General features: G+C 42.5%; 1 protein-coding gene across 2 annotated transcripts in view; it reads left to right on the top strand.

Moving 5' to 3' along the window:
• RAB40B (RAB40B, member RAS oncogene family) overlaps positions 1 to 5,917 on the top strand; it is an 87,225-nt gene extending 81,308 nt beyond the window's left edge. For both annotated transcript variants that reach the window (XM_030208028.1, XM_030208027.1), the window contains exon 7: positions 4,787 to 5,917. In XM_030208028.1, the coding sequence (XP_030063888.1) occupies positions 4,787 to 5,058 (272 nt within the window). In that variant the 3' untranslated portion in view covers positions 5,059 to 5,917. The remainder of the gene's footprint in view (positions 1 to 4,786) is intronic.
• The last annotated feature ends 6,779 nt before the right edge of the window (positions 5,918 to 12,696 follow it).

The following is a 12,696-nucleotide window of genomic DNA, read 5'->3' as shown; positions in this document are numbered from 1 at the left end:
CTGATAAAAACAGAAAAAAAAAAGAATAAACATTGGAAAGCTAGGTATAAAGTGTTATTATGACAGGCTAAAGAGAATTTGAAAAGAAGCTTACCAGGGACTCCTAGATCTTTTTCCTGGATGTTGACTCCTAATATAGAACCTAGCATCGTGTATCTATAATTTGAATTATTATTCCCAATGTGCACCACTTAAATTTCATCTGCCATTTGGATGCCCAGTGTTCCAGTCTCATAAGGTCCTCCTGCAATTTCTCACAGTCTGCATGCAACTTTTTTTCAAAACTTTTTATTGTAAAACACAACAAACACAAAACTGAAAAGACAGCACAACAACAATACACAATCAAATCTAGCACATCTCTCTTGTTCTTACCCCCCCCCCCCTCAACTACACGCAACACCCCTTGTAACAGAGCAGGTGCACTTCATAGACCCTCTCCAACACCCTCCAGCAAAGTGTCAAATTAATAGCTATGCTAAGATCATTATGGTGGGCCAGATGCTCCCTGTGAACACCATTTCTGATAAATGTCCCATGTCCTGTGAAAGGAGAGCAACTGGTTGGTTCACAAAGCAGTCAGTGTATTCATCTGATAGATATAGTCCATCTTCTACAGAACCTGGGCAACCAAGGATAGAAATGGCTTCTTCCAGGCTGCTGCAAGAACCGACTTACTTGCAGTCTATTGCAAAAAATGGCAGGCTTCCAATCCTTTCTGATAATGCCCACTTAGTGGATCATTATTATCCTGCAGAGAAACAGTGTAGTTGAAAAGTCAGCCCTTCAGATCATGTTTTCTGCTGTTTGTGGAGAGCGGTGTCCGAGCGCTGCCTCTTCAGCAGTTTATTATTAGGAAACCTCTAACACTTGGGGGTCGCTTTGGGGCCTCCTGTATCTTTGGATGTCACCATGGGGACCTGAGCAGCCTCTACCAAACCCGGGAAAAGTGCTCACCCTTCCTGCAGGGAGTGCACTTGTTGGAGCTTGCCTTCATGATAGAATAATAAAGCAAATGGATGCTTCCACTTATATTGAATGTCTAAAGACCTCAAGTAGTGTGTAAAAGGGTGCAGTTCCATCCGCCACTGGAGAGTGGCTCCTGCCAGATCCTGATATACTTCTACCTGGTATGTATCCTTTAGTATTTTATATTTGGAATGTGCTACTTGCAGCACCCACTCCTTCAGTTTATAATCCCTGAAACAAGCAATGTCTTTGGGCTGATTATTGCGCAGCGCCCCCAGTGTTCTGTGAGCTCAGTCGAGGTGTACCTAGACTTGGGGCAGCTCGTGTTGGCTGCCAGTAAGCATTGTGCTAACAATTTTTTGTATCACCTCCTCACTGTTATTATATTCTGGAGTCTCTGGGACACCACGGAACTGCAAATTACATCTGCGGCTCCGATTCTCCAAGTCTTCCAGCTTATCATAGATATTCTGTGCATCAGTTTGGGCCTCCATTATCTTTTCTTATCTAATGTTCCCAAGGCCTCTTTGTGCTCATCTAACCTTTGCTCAATTTCTTCCACTCTGTGGCTTATCTCTTTAATTTCACCATGCAAATCAGTTCCCAGTGCCGCCAGTTCCTCCCACACTGCTTTTATATCGGATTTAATTTCCTTCAACCAGTCCCGAATTTCAGAGACAGCTAGCTCCGCCAAGGCGGACAGCACACTTCATGCCTCTGCCATGAGGTTCAGCCCTGTTCTCTTAGTATATGCGAACTCCGTCAAATCCAGCGTGTGGCTTCCCACACATCCAGTCAGTACTGTATGGCCAAGACTGCAATTAATATCATAAATTAAGAGACAATCACTCTCGATTGCAATCTGCTGCTGAAAGAGTCGCTACAGGGTTGTTCGGAGCAAGACCTTCAGGCTGCCATTTCGTTCGATGATGTCCCAGTCTGCATGCAATTTAGCAACTGTAGGGCCTCTTTTATCAAGGCATGCTAGCGGCTCCTGGTGCGGCATTGCTGCGTGGGAACCGCTAGTGTGGCTTGGCCCTTAAGTAGTTTTGTGTCTTCTGCAAATCTAAATCGCTTTACTCATCATCCCCATTTCCAGTTCATTTATAAATATGTTCAAAAACACATGCTCGGGGGCTCTGTTCATTGGGTGGTAGCAAATGCAGGGTCTAGTATGGTGCTAATAGCCTCTAGCACCAGTGTTTGCTTCTGATCATCTGCCCATGAATGTGCTAATGAATACTAACTCCTAGTTTCTGCACCAAAATGCACAGCTATTATTTGATGTGTACCTGTGAGTCCTCCGCTATCCTATACATCTAGCTGAGACCAACACTCGTTTGTGAAACTGGGCTCAGAATTTTCATTTGTAGATTTTTCAAAAATACATCTGTAGTAAAAATGTAAATTTAAGTTATATAAAACAACAAAGATAATTTGGGCTAAAAAATAGTACCGGAGAAGTAAGGAAAGGAGAACAGAACTAAGACATAAAAACTGATTTCAAAGGATGCTGTTTTAAACATTTTCTCTTGCAATCTCCTGTTTCCTTCTGGGGGTTCAACTCTTTGGCACTGAAAATCTTCAGAAACACAACCGCCACCACCCACTCAGTGCGCCACATGCAGACATTAGAGAGAAAGCAGGCAGAGCTCTTAAAGTGCTCCCTATTGATTGACACACATAGTATTCTATTCCAGCACTCTCCATTGAGAGAACTGGCCATGTAATCCTAATTTTATGAAGTCATTTTCACATGCTTATGGTCTCTTATGAAGTACTGACTGGTGTAAAAGTATGTGCTACAGAAGCAGAGCTTGGGCAAAGTCCATAAGTATGAATATAGATTATAAAATAAGCTAAATGTGAATTATCTAGGCTCGGATTTGTACACCTGCTCATTTTCGCAAGTATTTTATAAAATCATTCGGCATCTGTGTGTCTTTATAAAGTAGCGCCTGCTTGCCCCTAAACTAGGCACTCTTTTATAAAATTACCCAGAAAATCTTCTACTGTAATGTTAGAACCAAACCTCGATTCTAATCTCCCAATCACAGCTTTGTTGATTTTCTCAAAGCCTCTTATTTACCCTCCCTTTTACAAAGCCACACTAGTGGCTGCTAGTGCGGTGATGCAGACACAGCCCATTCAAAGTGAATGGGCTGTGTTGGCATTGCTGCATGGCTTTCTAAAAGGGGGGGGGGGAGGGTTAGATTGTGAGCTCCACTGGACAGGAACTCTCTCTCTGTGCATCACTGTGTTATATCCAGTAGCCCTATAGAAATGTCTAGTAGTAATAGAAAATCAACATTTTACTATTACATGATGTCATTTTGCAGAAAGTGTCATTGCAGCTCACATTAAGTGATCATTACCATGACTTTTAAACATTAATTCACATCAGCAGGGCAGGCTAGAAGGCTTGCTATGCCATAATTCATCCTATATTTTATTTCTATGAAAGTCAACATTTCTGCTTTGTTGAATCAGCTCTTGTGGCAGGAGGAGTGTCTGGACATAATCCATGCCCAAAATTTAAATCAAAGTAAACTGTCAGACATGTTCCTACAAGGGAAAGGAATTAATGAGGCAGCAAGTGCCAGAGGGACTATATGCAACAAGAGAAAGCAGGGGGGATTTGATAGTGAGCACTGCTGCGTATCCTTGTGGCTACGAGAATAGGACCACGAGAGGTCGCATAAAAGGAGCTAATCTTATCACGTTTCTTCTGCATGTAAAGCATGTTTTAAACAGAGAAAAAGGAGCTTACAAATTTGCATAGGAGTAATACAGGTATAAAAATGCCCCTAATTTTACTCGATCTGTACACAGGCATTCCTGAGGGCGTACTCTGGCTACATTGGGAGCAGAATAGTTCTATCTGCATATTTATAAAATAATTCTGTAGTATAGTACCCACTTGTTAATAAGATTAAACTGTGTGCCTCAGCGGTGCAACTCACTTAGGGCCTTGTTTACTAAGCTGTGCTGTAGGCGCGTTTTTTTGGCACGCACTAACACTAAAGACACCCATAGGAATAAATGGGTGTCTCTAGCATTAGCACGCCTACAGCGCAACTTAGTAAACAGGCCCCTAATTCAATTTTTCTACCAGAGAGATTTAAAGCACCAACCTGCTCACTGGCACCGCTGAATTATTTTTGAATCATTTTGAATTTTAATTTGTTAATTCTTTAATTCTTATATAACCAAATGCATAGTTTAACTTATCAAAACTTTATAAAATTATTTAAATACTTATCTGAAGTTGCATGATACTGCCGGGTTGACGGACTATCCGACATGAATCATGTTTTTCACCAGTTTTATCAGTGTCATTTAAGTAATTTTATTAAGTTCTGATATGCTAAACTATGCATTTGATTATATAAGAAATAAGGAAGTAACAAATTTAAAATTAAAAACGATTCAAAAAAGGATTCTGTGGTACCGGTGAGGAGGTTGGTGCTGTAAATCTCTCTGACGCTGAGGTACACAATTTAATCTTATTAACAAATGGGTGCTATATATCTTATAAGATCTGATAGATCTTTGACCCACAAGAATTTGGAGTGCTAAATTGTACAGTTTTACAACATATTTTATAAAATAAGTGTATACACAGATGGTGCAAATTTGTGCATGTTTTCTATCTTCAGAGCAGGGGTAAATTTCTACATGAGGATTTGTGTGCTACTGGACTGGGAATGGGTGCCTAGTTTATAAGGGTACATAAGCACCTTTCTGGACTTTTCACATAAGAGTGATTTTATAAAAGGGGGCCTATAAAGGACTTTTTGTTTTTCTGTCTTTACAGTACTGAGTTTGCAAGACCTCTGCTGCCGTGCCATTGTTTCCTGCACCCCTGTGCATCTTGTCGACAAACTCCCACTCCCTGTTGCCTTAAGAAGCCATCTCAAGTCTTTTTCAATGGCCAATGGCCTGAATGCCAGAATGATGCATGGGCGCTCTTACTCCCTCACCACCAACCACAGTAACAAGAGAAACAGCCTGAAAAAAGCCAAGATCATCCGTCCTCCGCAGAGCCCACCCAAAGATTGCTCCCGAAACAGCTGCAAAATCTCATAGTTCTGGTCACATACTGCACTACCACTATTACGCTTGGGACCTTGAAAGCTAGGACTTCAGTTAAGGGCACTACTCTATAACAGTACAGAAAAAAGGGGGAGGGGGATCTCCTTGTCATGAATTTGCTCATGCCAATAATGCTGCTTAAATACAATTTAAATGAAATTGTAAATCCTTGCTGTGTAAGTAGATATTTTGATTTTGATGTGCATGAGGACTTGTTTTGGATGTGAATTTACAAAGGAAACGTTTGCATTGTGATATCATGACTGTGTAATATTTTTGGAAGCAAAGTTTGCCTTGTAATTAGTGAATTAAATGTTTGTAATCAAGGTAAGTTGATTCCATAAAGTATCTGAAGTGGATATATGTGTCTGGTAGCACCAATCAGACATTTGAACAAGCAATGTATTGTGTACATTGTAAAATATACAGATCTAGCAACACAAAAAAGGAATTACAATTGTAGTTTTTACTTTTTGTAAATATTCACCTTGGTGACCTAGAGTCGCTAATTTAAATACGCTTTGGATGTGTATAGATAATATGATACACACACATAACAAAAGCAGTCTGTCCGATCTGTATGAATCAGAATATTTGATAGAAGTTTTTGCTATGTTATTTAATACCTTTTTGAGAATAATCTGTGATTTATATGCTTATTTTTCTGTAAGTTGACCCATTTTTGTACCAGATGTTTTAAAGGTTGATGCATAAAGGAAGAAAATGCCAAAGAACATATGTAGTAATGTGAAAGTTTCAAAAATATCTGCAACAGAGCATTATGTAGAATGTGAATATGTGCTTGAAGAATTGTTTTATAAGAGAGAACACTATTATTTAAAAATAAATGTTTCTGAAGAAGAGGATGCCTCCTTTCTTTTTATTTATATTTTTGACATTCATTGAGGGGCATTTTCCTGGGCCGAGAGACTGAGCCGGGCCTAGGGCAGGGCTGCCGCCAGACCCAGGCCACCACTGCTTCCCCAGAATCGTTGCTGCTGCTGCTGCCGCTGCCCCCCTCCCCCAGAATCACCGGTGCTGCCCCCCCTCAACGCAATTCAAAATACCTTGGCTGGCAGGGATCCTGAGGCCTTGCCAACAGAAGTCTTCCTCCAGCACTGCTCTTTACTCTGCCACATTGCCTGCCCTGCCCCGGTGTCTACTTTTTCTCTCACATTGTGCATGCTCGATTTCAAAACCGAGCATGTGTGGCCTGATGGGAAAAGCAGCTGCTTGGCAGGCAATGCGGCAGAGTGAAGAGCAGCGCTGGAGGAAGACCTCTTCTGCTGGGGGGGGACCCCCGCCAGCCAAACCAGAGGCCCTGGCCCAAAGCCCTGCTCTGTCTGCTCCTCCCCAGTCCCAAAGGGGGACCTGTTGCCAGAGTTCTCTCTCTCCTGCTTCTGTTGGGATGCAATCACCTGGGTCCTGTTAGGAGCAGGCGACAGATAGAGAGACCCCGGCGCTGGGCCCCCTTTGGAGGCTGGGTCCGGGGAATTTTGCCCCTCATTCCCCCCCTCTCAGTGGCCCCTGGCATTTTCGATATTATGTATAAATACAATTTTAGATGTTTGCGGAAAACGTCCAAAAAATCCAGTAGCAAACATAGCCATTTTTAAACCAGAAAAATGTCTAGCTTTTTGTTTCAAAAATTGCTATTTGCTAGATATTTGTGCTCTGTACATCTTTCTTTTTGGGCTATTTTCAGAAAAAAAAAATGTCCAAGGGAAAAAAGCACAAAAACAAGCCATTTGGGACGTATGGGGGGGGGGGGGGGGGGGGGGGGGGGGGGGGGCGCTCATCATTCTAGCAGACTGGCCACACAAACATCCCAGCAGAGCAGTGGGGCACTCTAGGAGGCACTGCAGTGGACTTCACATAAAAGGTCCCAGGTACACATCTCACCGTTACCCCCTTATATTGTATGTTAAGCTCTCCAAAACCCTACTGTACCCAACAGTACACCACTACAATAGCCCTTATGTCTGCAGGTGTCACCTACAGTAGGTTTTTGGTAGGTTTTGGAGGGCTCACACTTTTCACCACAAGTGTAACAGAGTGGGATATGGATTTGGGTCCCCTTCTTTGCACTGACCACTAGGTTACTCCAGGGACTGCTTGCTACTCTAATAGGACTGGCCATAACATGTGAAGCTGTCATAGAGGCTAGTATGTACTGTTTCTATACACCTTTGGAGGGTGGGAGGGAGTCAATAACCACTGGGGGAGTAAGGGGAGGGGGGGGGGGGTCATGTCTTAATCCCTCCAATGGTCATTTGAGTATTTAGGGCACCTTTTTGTGACTCAGTCATGATTGAAACAGGTCTAGACCAAACTGCCTTTTAGCCCTGAATGTTTTTGCTTTATTCCATTATGAAAGAAAGTGAAGGGGTGATTCCACCAAGAGCTTGACTAGGTCTGCATTCTAGGGATGCAATGGCCAGATCACTAGAATGGGGGACTTTGTAATCCTGCAAATCACCCAACCCATCAGCAGTCATTGGTGAAACATATAGAGATGTACTAGACTTGGCCAAGGTTGAACCAACAAATCAATTCCCATTGCTCCTCCGTCTTTCCTGTGGCTGAAGAAGGTAAGACACTTGACATTGTACCATACTGCCATTAGATCAAATCAGAGCTTACACAGAAACATAGAAAATGATAGCAGATAAAAGACCATATGGTCTATCCAGTCTGCATATCCATACCATCTACTATCCCTTCCTCTCCCTTAGAGATCCTATTTGCTTCTCCCATGCTTTCTTGATTGCTCCTGAGTCTATCCCCTTTCACCTTCATCCCATGCCTCCTCTGCATTTATGCCATAGAGGTATTTAAATGTCTGTATAGTGCCAGTTTTAAGAGAGGTACACACTATTTTATGGTGATTTTAGACATTATGTTTACTTTTGATACCATTCAATCATATGAAATCCTTGGGTACTGACAGAACAGTACTAACTTGGTTTAGATCTTTTTTTTAAATCACAATGCTGCTCTTCATTGTTATTGTTAAATTGAAGATGATCATTTTCAGTGTTAGTCTTTAGTGTCATCTTTATTAAATTACTGTAATTCTTTATATTTAGGTCTCCCTAACTGTATGCTGCATGCTTTGCTACTACTACTACTTATTTCTATAGCGTTACTAGACCGCAACATCGTACACTGAACATGTAAGAGACAATCCCTGCTCGACAGAGTTTACAATCTAATCAAGACAGACAAATGACAAATAAGGATAAGGGAATTACTTAACATGGGAATTATAAAACTGACATGGTACTGAACAAGTGAATAGGAGTTAGGAGTTAAGAGCAGCCTCAAAAAGGTGGGCTTTTAGCCTAGATTTGAAGACGGCCAGAGCTGGAGCTTGATGTACTGATTCAGGACGTCTATTCCAGGTGTATGGTACAGCAAAATAAAATGAATGGAGTTTGGAGTTCGCAGTGGAGGAGAAGGGTACAGATAAGAGAAATTTACCCAATTAATAGAGTTCCCGGGGGAGGAGTGTAGGGAGAGAAGAGTGGAGAGCTACTGAGGAGCAGCAGAGTGAATGCACTTGTAAGTCAATAAAAGGAGTTTGAATTGTATGTGGAAATGGATAGGGAGCCAATGAAGTGACTTGAGGAAAGTGCTAATATGCGCATAGTGACACTGGCTGAATATAAGTCGTGCAGCAGAGTTTTGAACAGATTGAAGGGGAGAGAGATGGTTTAGTGAGAGACCTGTGAGAAGCGAGTTGCAGTAGTCTAAGCAAGAGGTGATAAGGGTTTTTGGTAGTGTGCTCAGAAAGGAAGGGACAAATTTTGGTGGTGTTATAGAGAAAGAAACAACAGGTTTTAGCAGTCTGTTGGATATGTGCAGAGAGAGAGGGGTCAAAGATGACCCCAAGGTTACAAGCTGATGAGAGAGGGAGGATCAAAGTGTTATCTACAGAAATAGAGAATGGAGGAGGAGTCATCAGCATAAAGGTGATACTGAAAACCATGGGAGGAGAGCAGAGCACCAAGGGAAGATGTATAGATAGAGAAAAGAAGACGTCCCAAGACAGAGCTCTGAGGTACACCAACTGATAGTGGGATAGAAGCAGAGGAGGATCCACCAGCGCATACACTAAAAGTGCGATGGCACAGAATACTGCTGCTCTCTTACCTAACTGGCTTGTTTCAATTTGCTTACATCACTTCAGTGCTTAAAGAATTACACTGGCTTCCAATACAATGGTGTGTTAAATTCAATGTTTTCAGCCTGATGCACATGACCCTGAATATTGAAGCCCATCTTATTATCACCATCTCATTGAGAACTTATTATCCGGCACGCTGTCTTCACTCTGCTGATAAATTGTTGCCCAATCTTTTTAGCACATTAGACTTGATGTATAGCACTCTACAAGTTTTTATGTAGAAGGTGCTATTTTATGGAACACAATCCCCTTTGAAATTCGACAAATTAGCTCTGCAATTCAATTTAGAAAACAGCTTAAGGCTTATTTGTTTGAAAGCCTTTCCATCTTAATGGCTTTTGTAAAGTATTGGATGATGTTTTGACCCCAGACCTTGGAGTCAGAAGGGAGAAGAAAAGTATCCACTTAGTCAGAAGCTCAGTCGCTCTGTCCTGTTCAAGGAAGTCTGTCTCACGCTCCCTGTCAAAGTGCACTCCCAGGTACTCCAAGACCTGAGCAGGGAACAAGTGACTCTTGGGGTAATTCACCAACCAGCCAAGCCTCTCCTGAAGTTGGATCATCCTTTGCTATTGCCACCCAAGAGTCTAATTGCAAGTCTGCTTGAATCAGCCAAATTGTCCAAGTATGAGAACACTTGAAAGCTCTCCTTGCACAGGAGGGATGCCACCACTAACACCACAATGACGCTGGAGAAGGTCCATGGAGCCCTAACCAGCCTGAAGGGAAGAGTTGTGAACTGAAAATATTGACCGAGCACATAGAATCACAGGTAGCGCTTATACACTTCCCTAATCACTATGTGGAAGTAAGCCTTTGAGAGATCCAGATGTGAGGAACTCTCCAAGCCACACACAGACTATCGCTGACAATAAGGCCTCCATGCAGAGGCAGGGGACCCAAGGGGAAACATTGATTCCCTTGAGATATAATATGGATCGAAACAAGTCTTCCTTCTTGGGTACCACAAAATGGATGGAATAGCAATCTCTGCCCTGCTTGGAAATTGGTACCGGCAAATTTGAAGCCTGCAGACCTTGTGCATTAATCAGGGTGAGCATACCAGAAGCATGTGCAAAAGATTCTGTGACAAGAGCAGTTAGTTCTGTGTGCATGTCTGAGCAAAATTAAAGTGTCAGCATAAATGCTGGAATGTTATTTTATGGCTAAATATCAGCCTCACAAAAACTTCTGTGCAATGCTAATATGTATACAGAGAATAACATTCTAGTATATGCACAGATATAATTTTTTCTGCTTGGACCTCCGGGCAGAACCGTCACCTCCCATTCGGTCTTAAACGTTGTGGATACTCATCCTCACAGCAAAAAGAAGAAAGTGCCATTAAATCTGGGGTGTCCAACCTCAGCCCTTGCCAGGTCGCATTTTCAGGATTTCCCCCAATGAATATGCATGAAATCTGTTTGTGTACAATAGAAGCAGTGCTTGCAGATAGATATTATGCATATTCATTGGGAAAATCCTGAAAACCTAACTGGACCGAGGTTGGACAATCCTACATTAAATCAAAGATCCTACTGTAGAAGAATGAACTGATCCTTCAAGTCCTAGCGTTGTTCTCACCTTAAAAAGTCTTCTGTATACTTCTCTGCAGTGGTGCTGAATAGCTAATAGCCTTAGTACCATTCATTTTAGTATGCTGGCACTAGTGTCTTACACATGGATTCATGCAGTCATATTTTGCATGACACACTTCTCTGCATCGTGCGGCCATAAATGTACAAACAGACATCTTGTTAACCAAATGCTTCCACCTGTACTAACTTTCAGCATCAGCCTTTAAGCATGATGATGTGTCTTACTGGAGTCCTTGGGTTGCTGCTGCTCCAGCTGTGCTCCTCCACACACTGGTCTAATTTTCTCCTCCTCTCCTGACTACTTCTCACTGTGGGCACAGTTGAACTGATGCAGCACAGCTCTCCTCTTCTTTCTCTGCAGGACAGAGAACTGTCCCCTTTACTGCTGGGGGCTGGGCTAAAATTGCCATGTTGTTCGTGCTATGGTCCTGCAGCACTGCCTCCCCTTCTTAATTTTTACTGGGGCCACAAAGGCAGCTCTGAATATATATCTTACTTCTACAATTTGATTTGTCCAGCGCATTCGACATGGTGGACCACAACCTCCTTCTTACTCTACTATCTGAATTCGGCATTGGAGGTTATGTCTTGTGGTTCAGAGAATTTCTCTCTTATCGATCCTATCAGGTCAAAGTCCATTCCTCTACCTCGCCACCTTGGAGTCCTCACTATGGAGTCCCTCAGGGCTCCCCCCTGTCACCAACCCTATTTAATATTATGATGTCTCCACTTGCTACGGCCCTATCCAACCATGGCCTCAACCTGTACATATATGCAGATGACGTAACTATCTACATTCCCTTCCGATCTTCCTTAACTGAAGTCTCAGACGGAATACAGAATAGTTTTGCCGTCATGATAAGCTGGGCGAACGCCTTCAAATTCAAACTTAATAAGGAAAAAACCCAATGCATTGTTCTCTCCTCCCCGTTCAATAAATCCCCCCCAGGCATGGTTCCTGCGCCGGACTACTCCATCATCATCGCAGATAATTTGAAGCTACTTGGGGTCATTCTGGATTCCCACCTGTCCCTCGACCTTCAAGTCTCGTCTATCACAAAAAGAATGTTCCTCTCCATGCGGTCACTGAAACGTGTCAAGCAGTTCCTTCCGTTTGTCCTATTCTGGACTCTAATCCACTCTCTAGTATTGAGCCATTTTGACTACTGCAATGGGATTTACACTGGATGCAAAGAACACACCATACGGAAACTCCAGACGGCGCAAAACACAGCGGCAAGATTGCTCTTTGGCAAATCTCGGTTTGAGTCGGCTAAACCCTTAAGAGAGAAGCTCCACTGGCTCCCGATAAAAGAACGTATTGAATTCACAATTTGTGCACTAACCCACAAGATCGTATACAGGGATGCTCTGGGTTATATGTTCAGCTTGATTGACCTCCCTCCCAGAAACTCCAGAAAACCATCACGTACTTATCTTAATCTCCACCATCCTAACTGCAAGAATCTAAGATATAAATTGCTCTTCGCCTCCTCTTTCTGCTTCATGAGTCCTCGTTACTGGAATGCTCTGCCTCCAGCGTTAAAAGAGACTACCGACCACATTCAATTCAAGAAATTTCTCAAAACTTATCTATGTGAAAAAACCTACTCCTCTGCTATTTAATTCCCTGCTGTCCCACATTTGTCCTCCCTGTTGTCTTCCCCCCCCTAAAAGTTCCTTGCTCTCTATTCCGCCATTGTATTATTATGTTGTTCCTTCCATAACTGTTAGCCACATAAAGCCTGCTATTTTGGGAATATGTGGGGTACAAATGTTCTAAAATAAATAAATAAATATGGAACTGGTAGCTATTTTATTGTCTCTTTTACTCTGGCTGTGCTATCC

Source organism: Microcaecilia unicolor, chromosome 6, assembly GCF_901765095.1.
Source record: "Microcaecilia unicolor chromosome 6, aMicUni1.1, whole genome shotgun sequence".
Taxonomy (NCBI): Eukaryota; Metazoa; Chordata; class Amphibia; order Gymnophiona; family Siphonopidae; genus Microcaecilia; species Microcaecilia unicolor.
The sequence above is the reverse complement of the archived record's forward strand: the minus strand, read 5'-3'. Positions and strand labels throughout refer to the sequence as shown.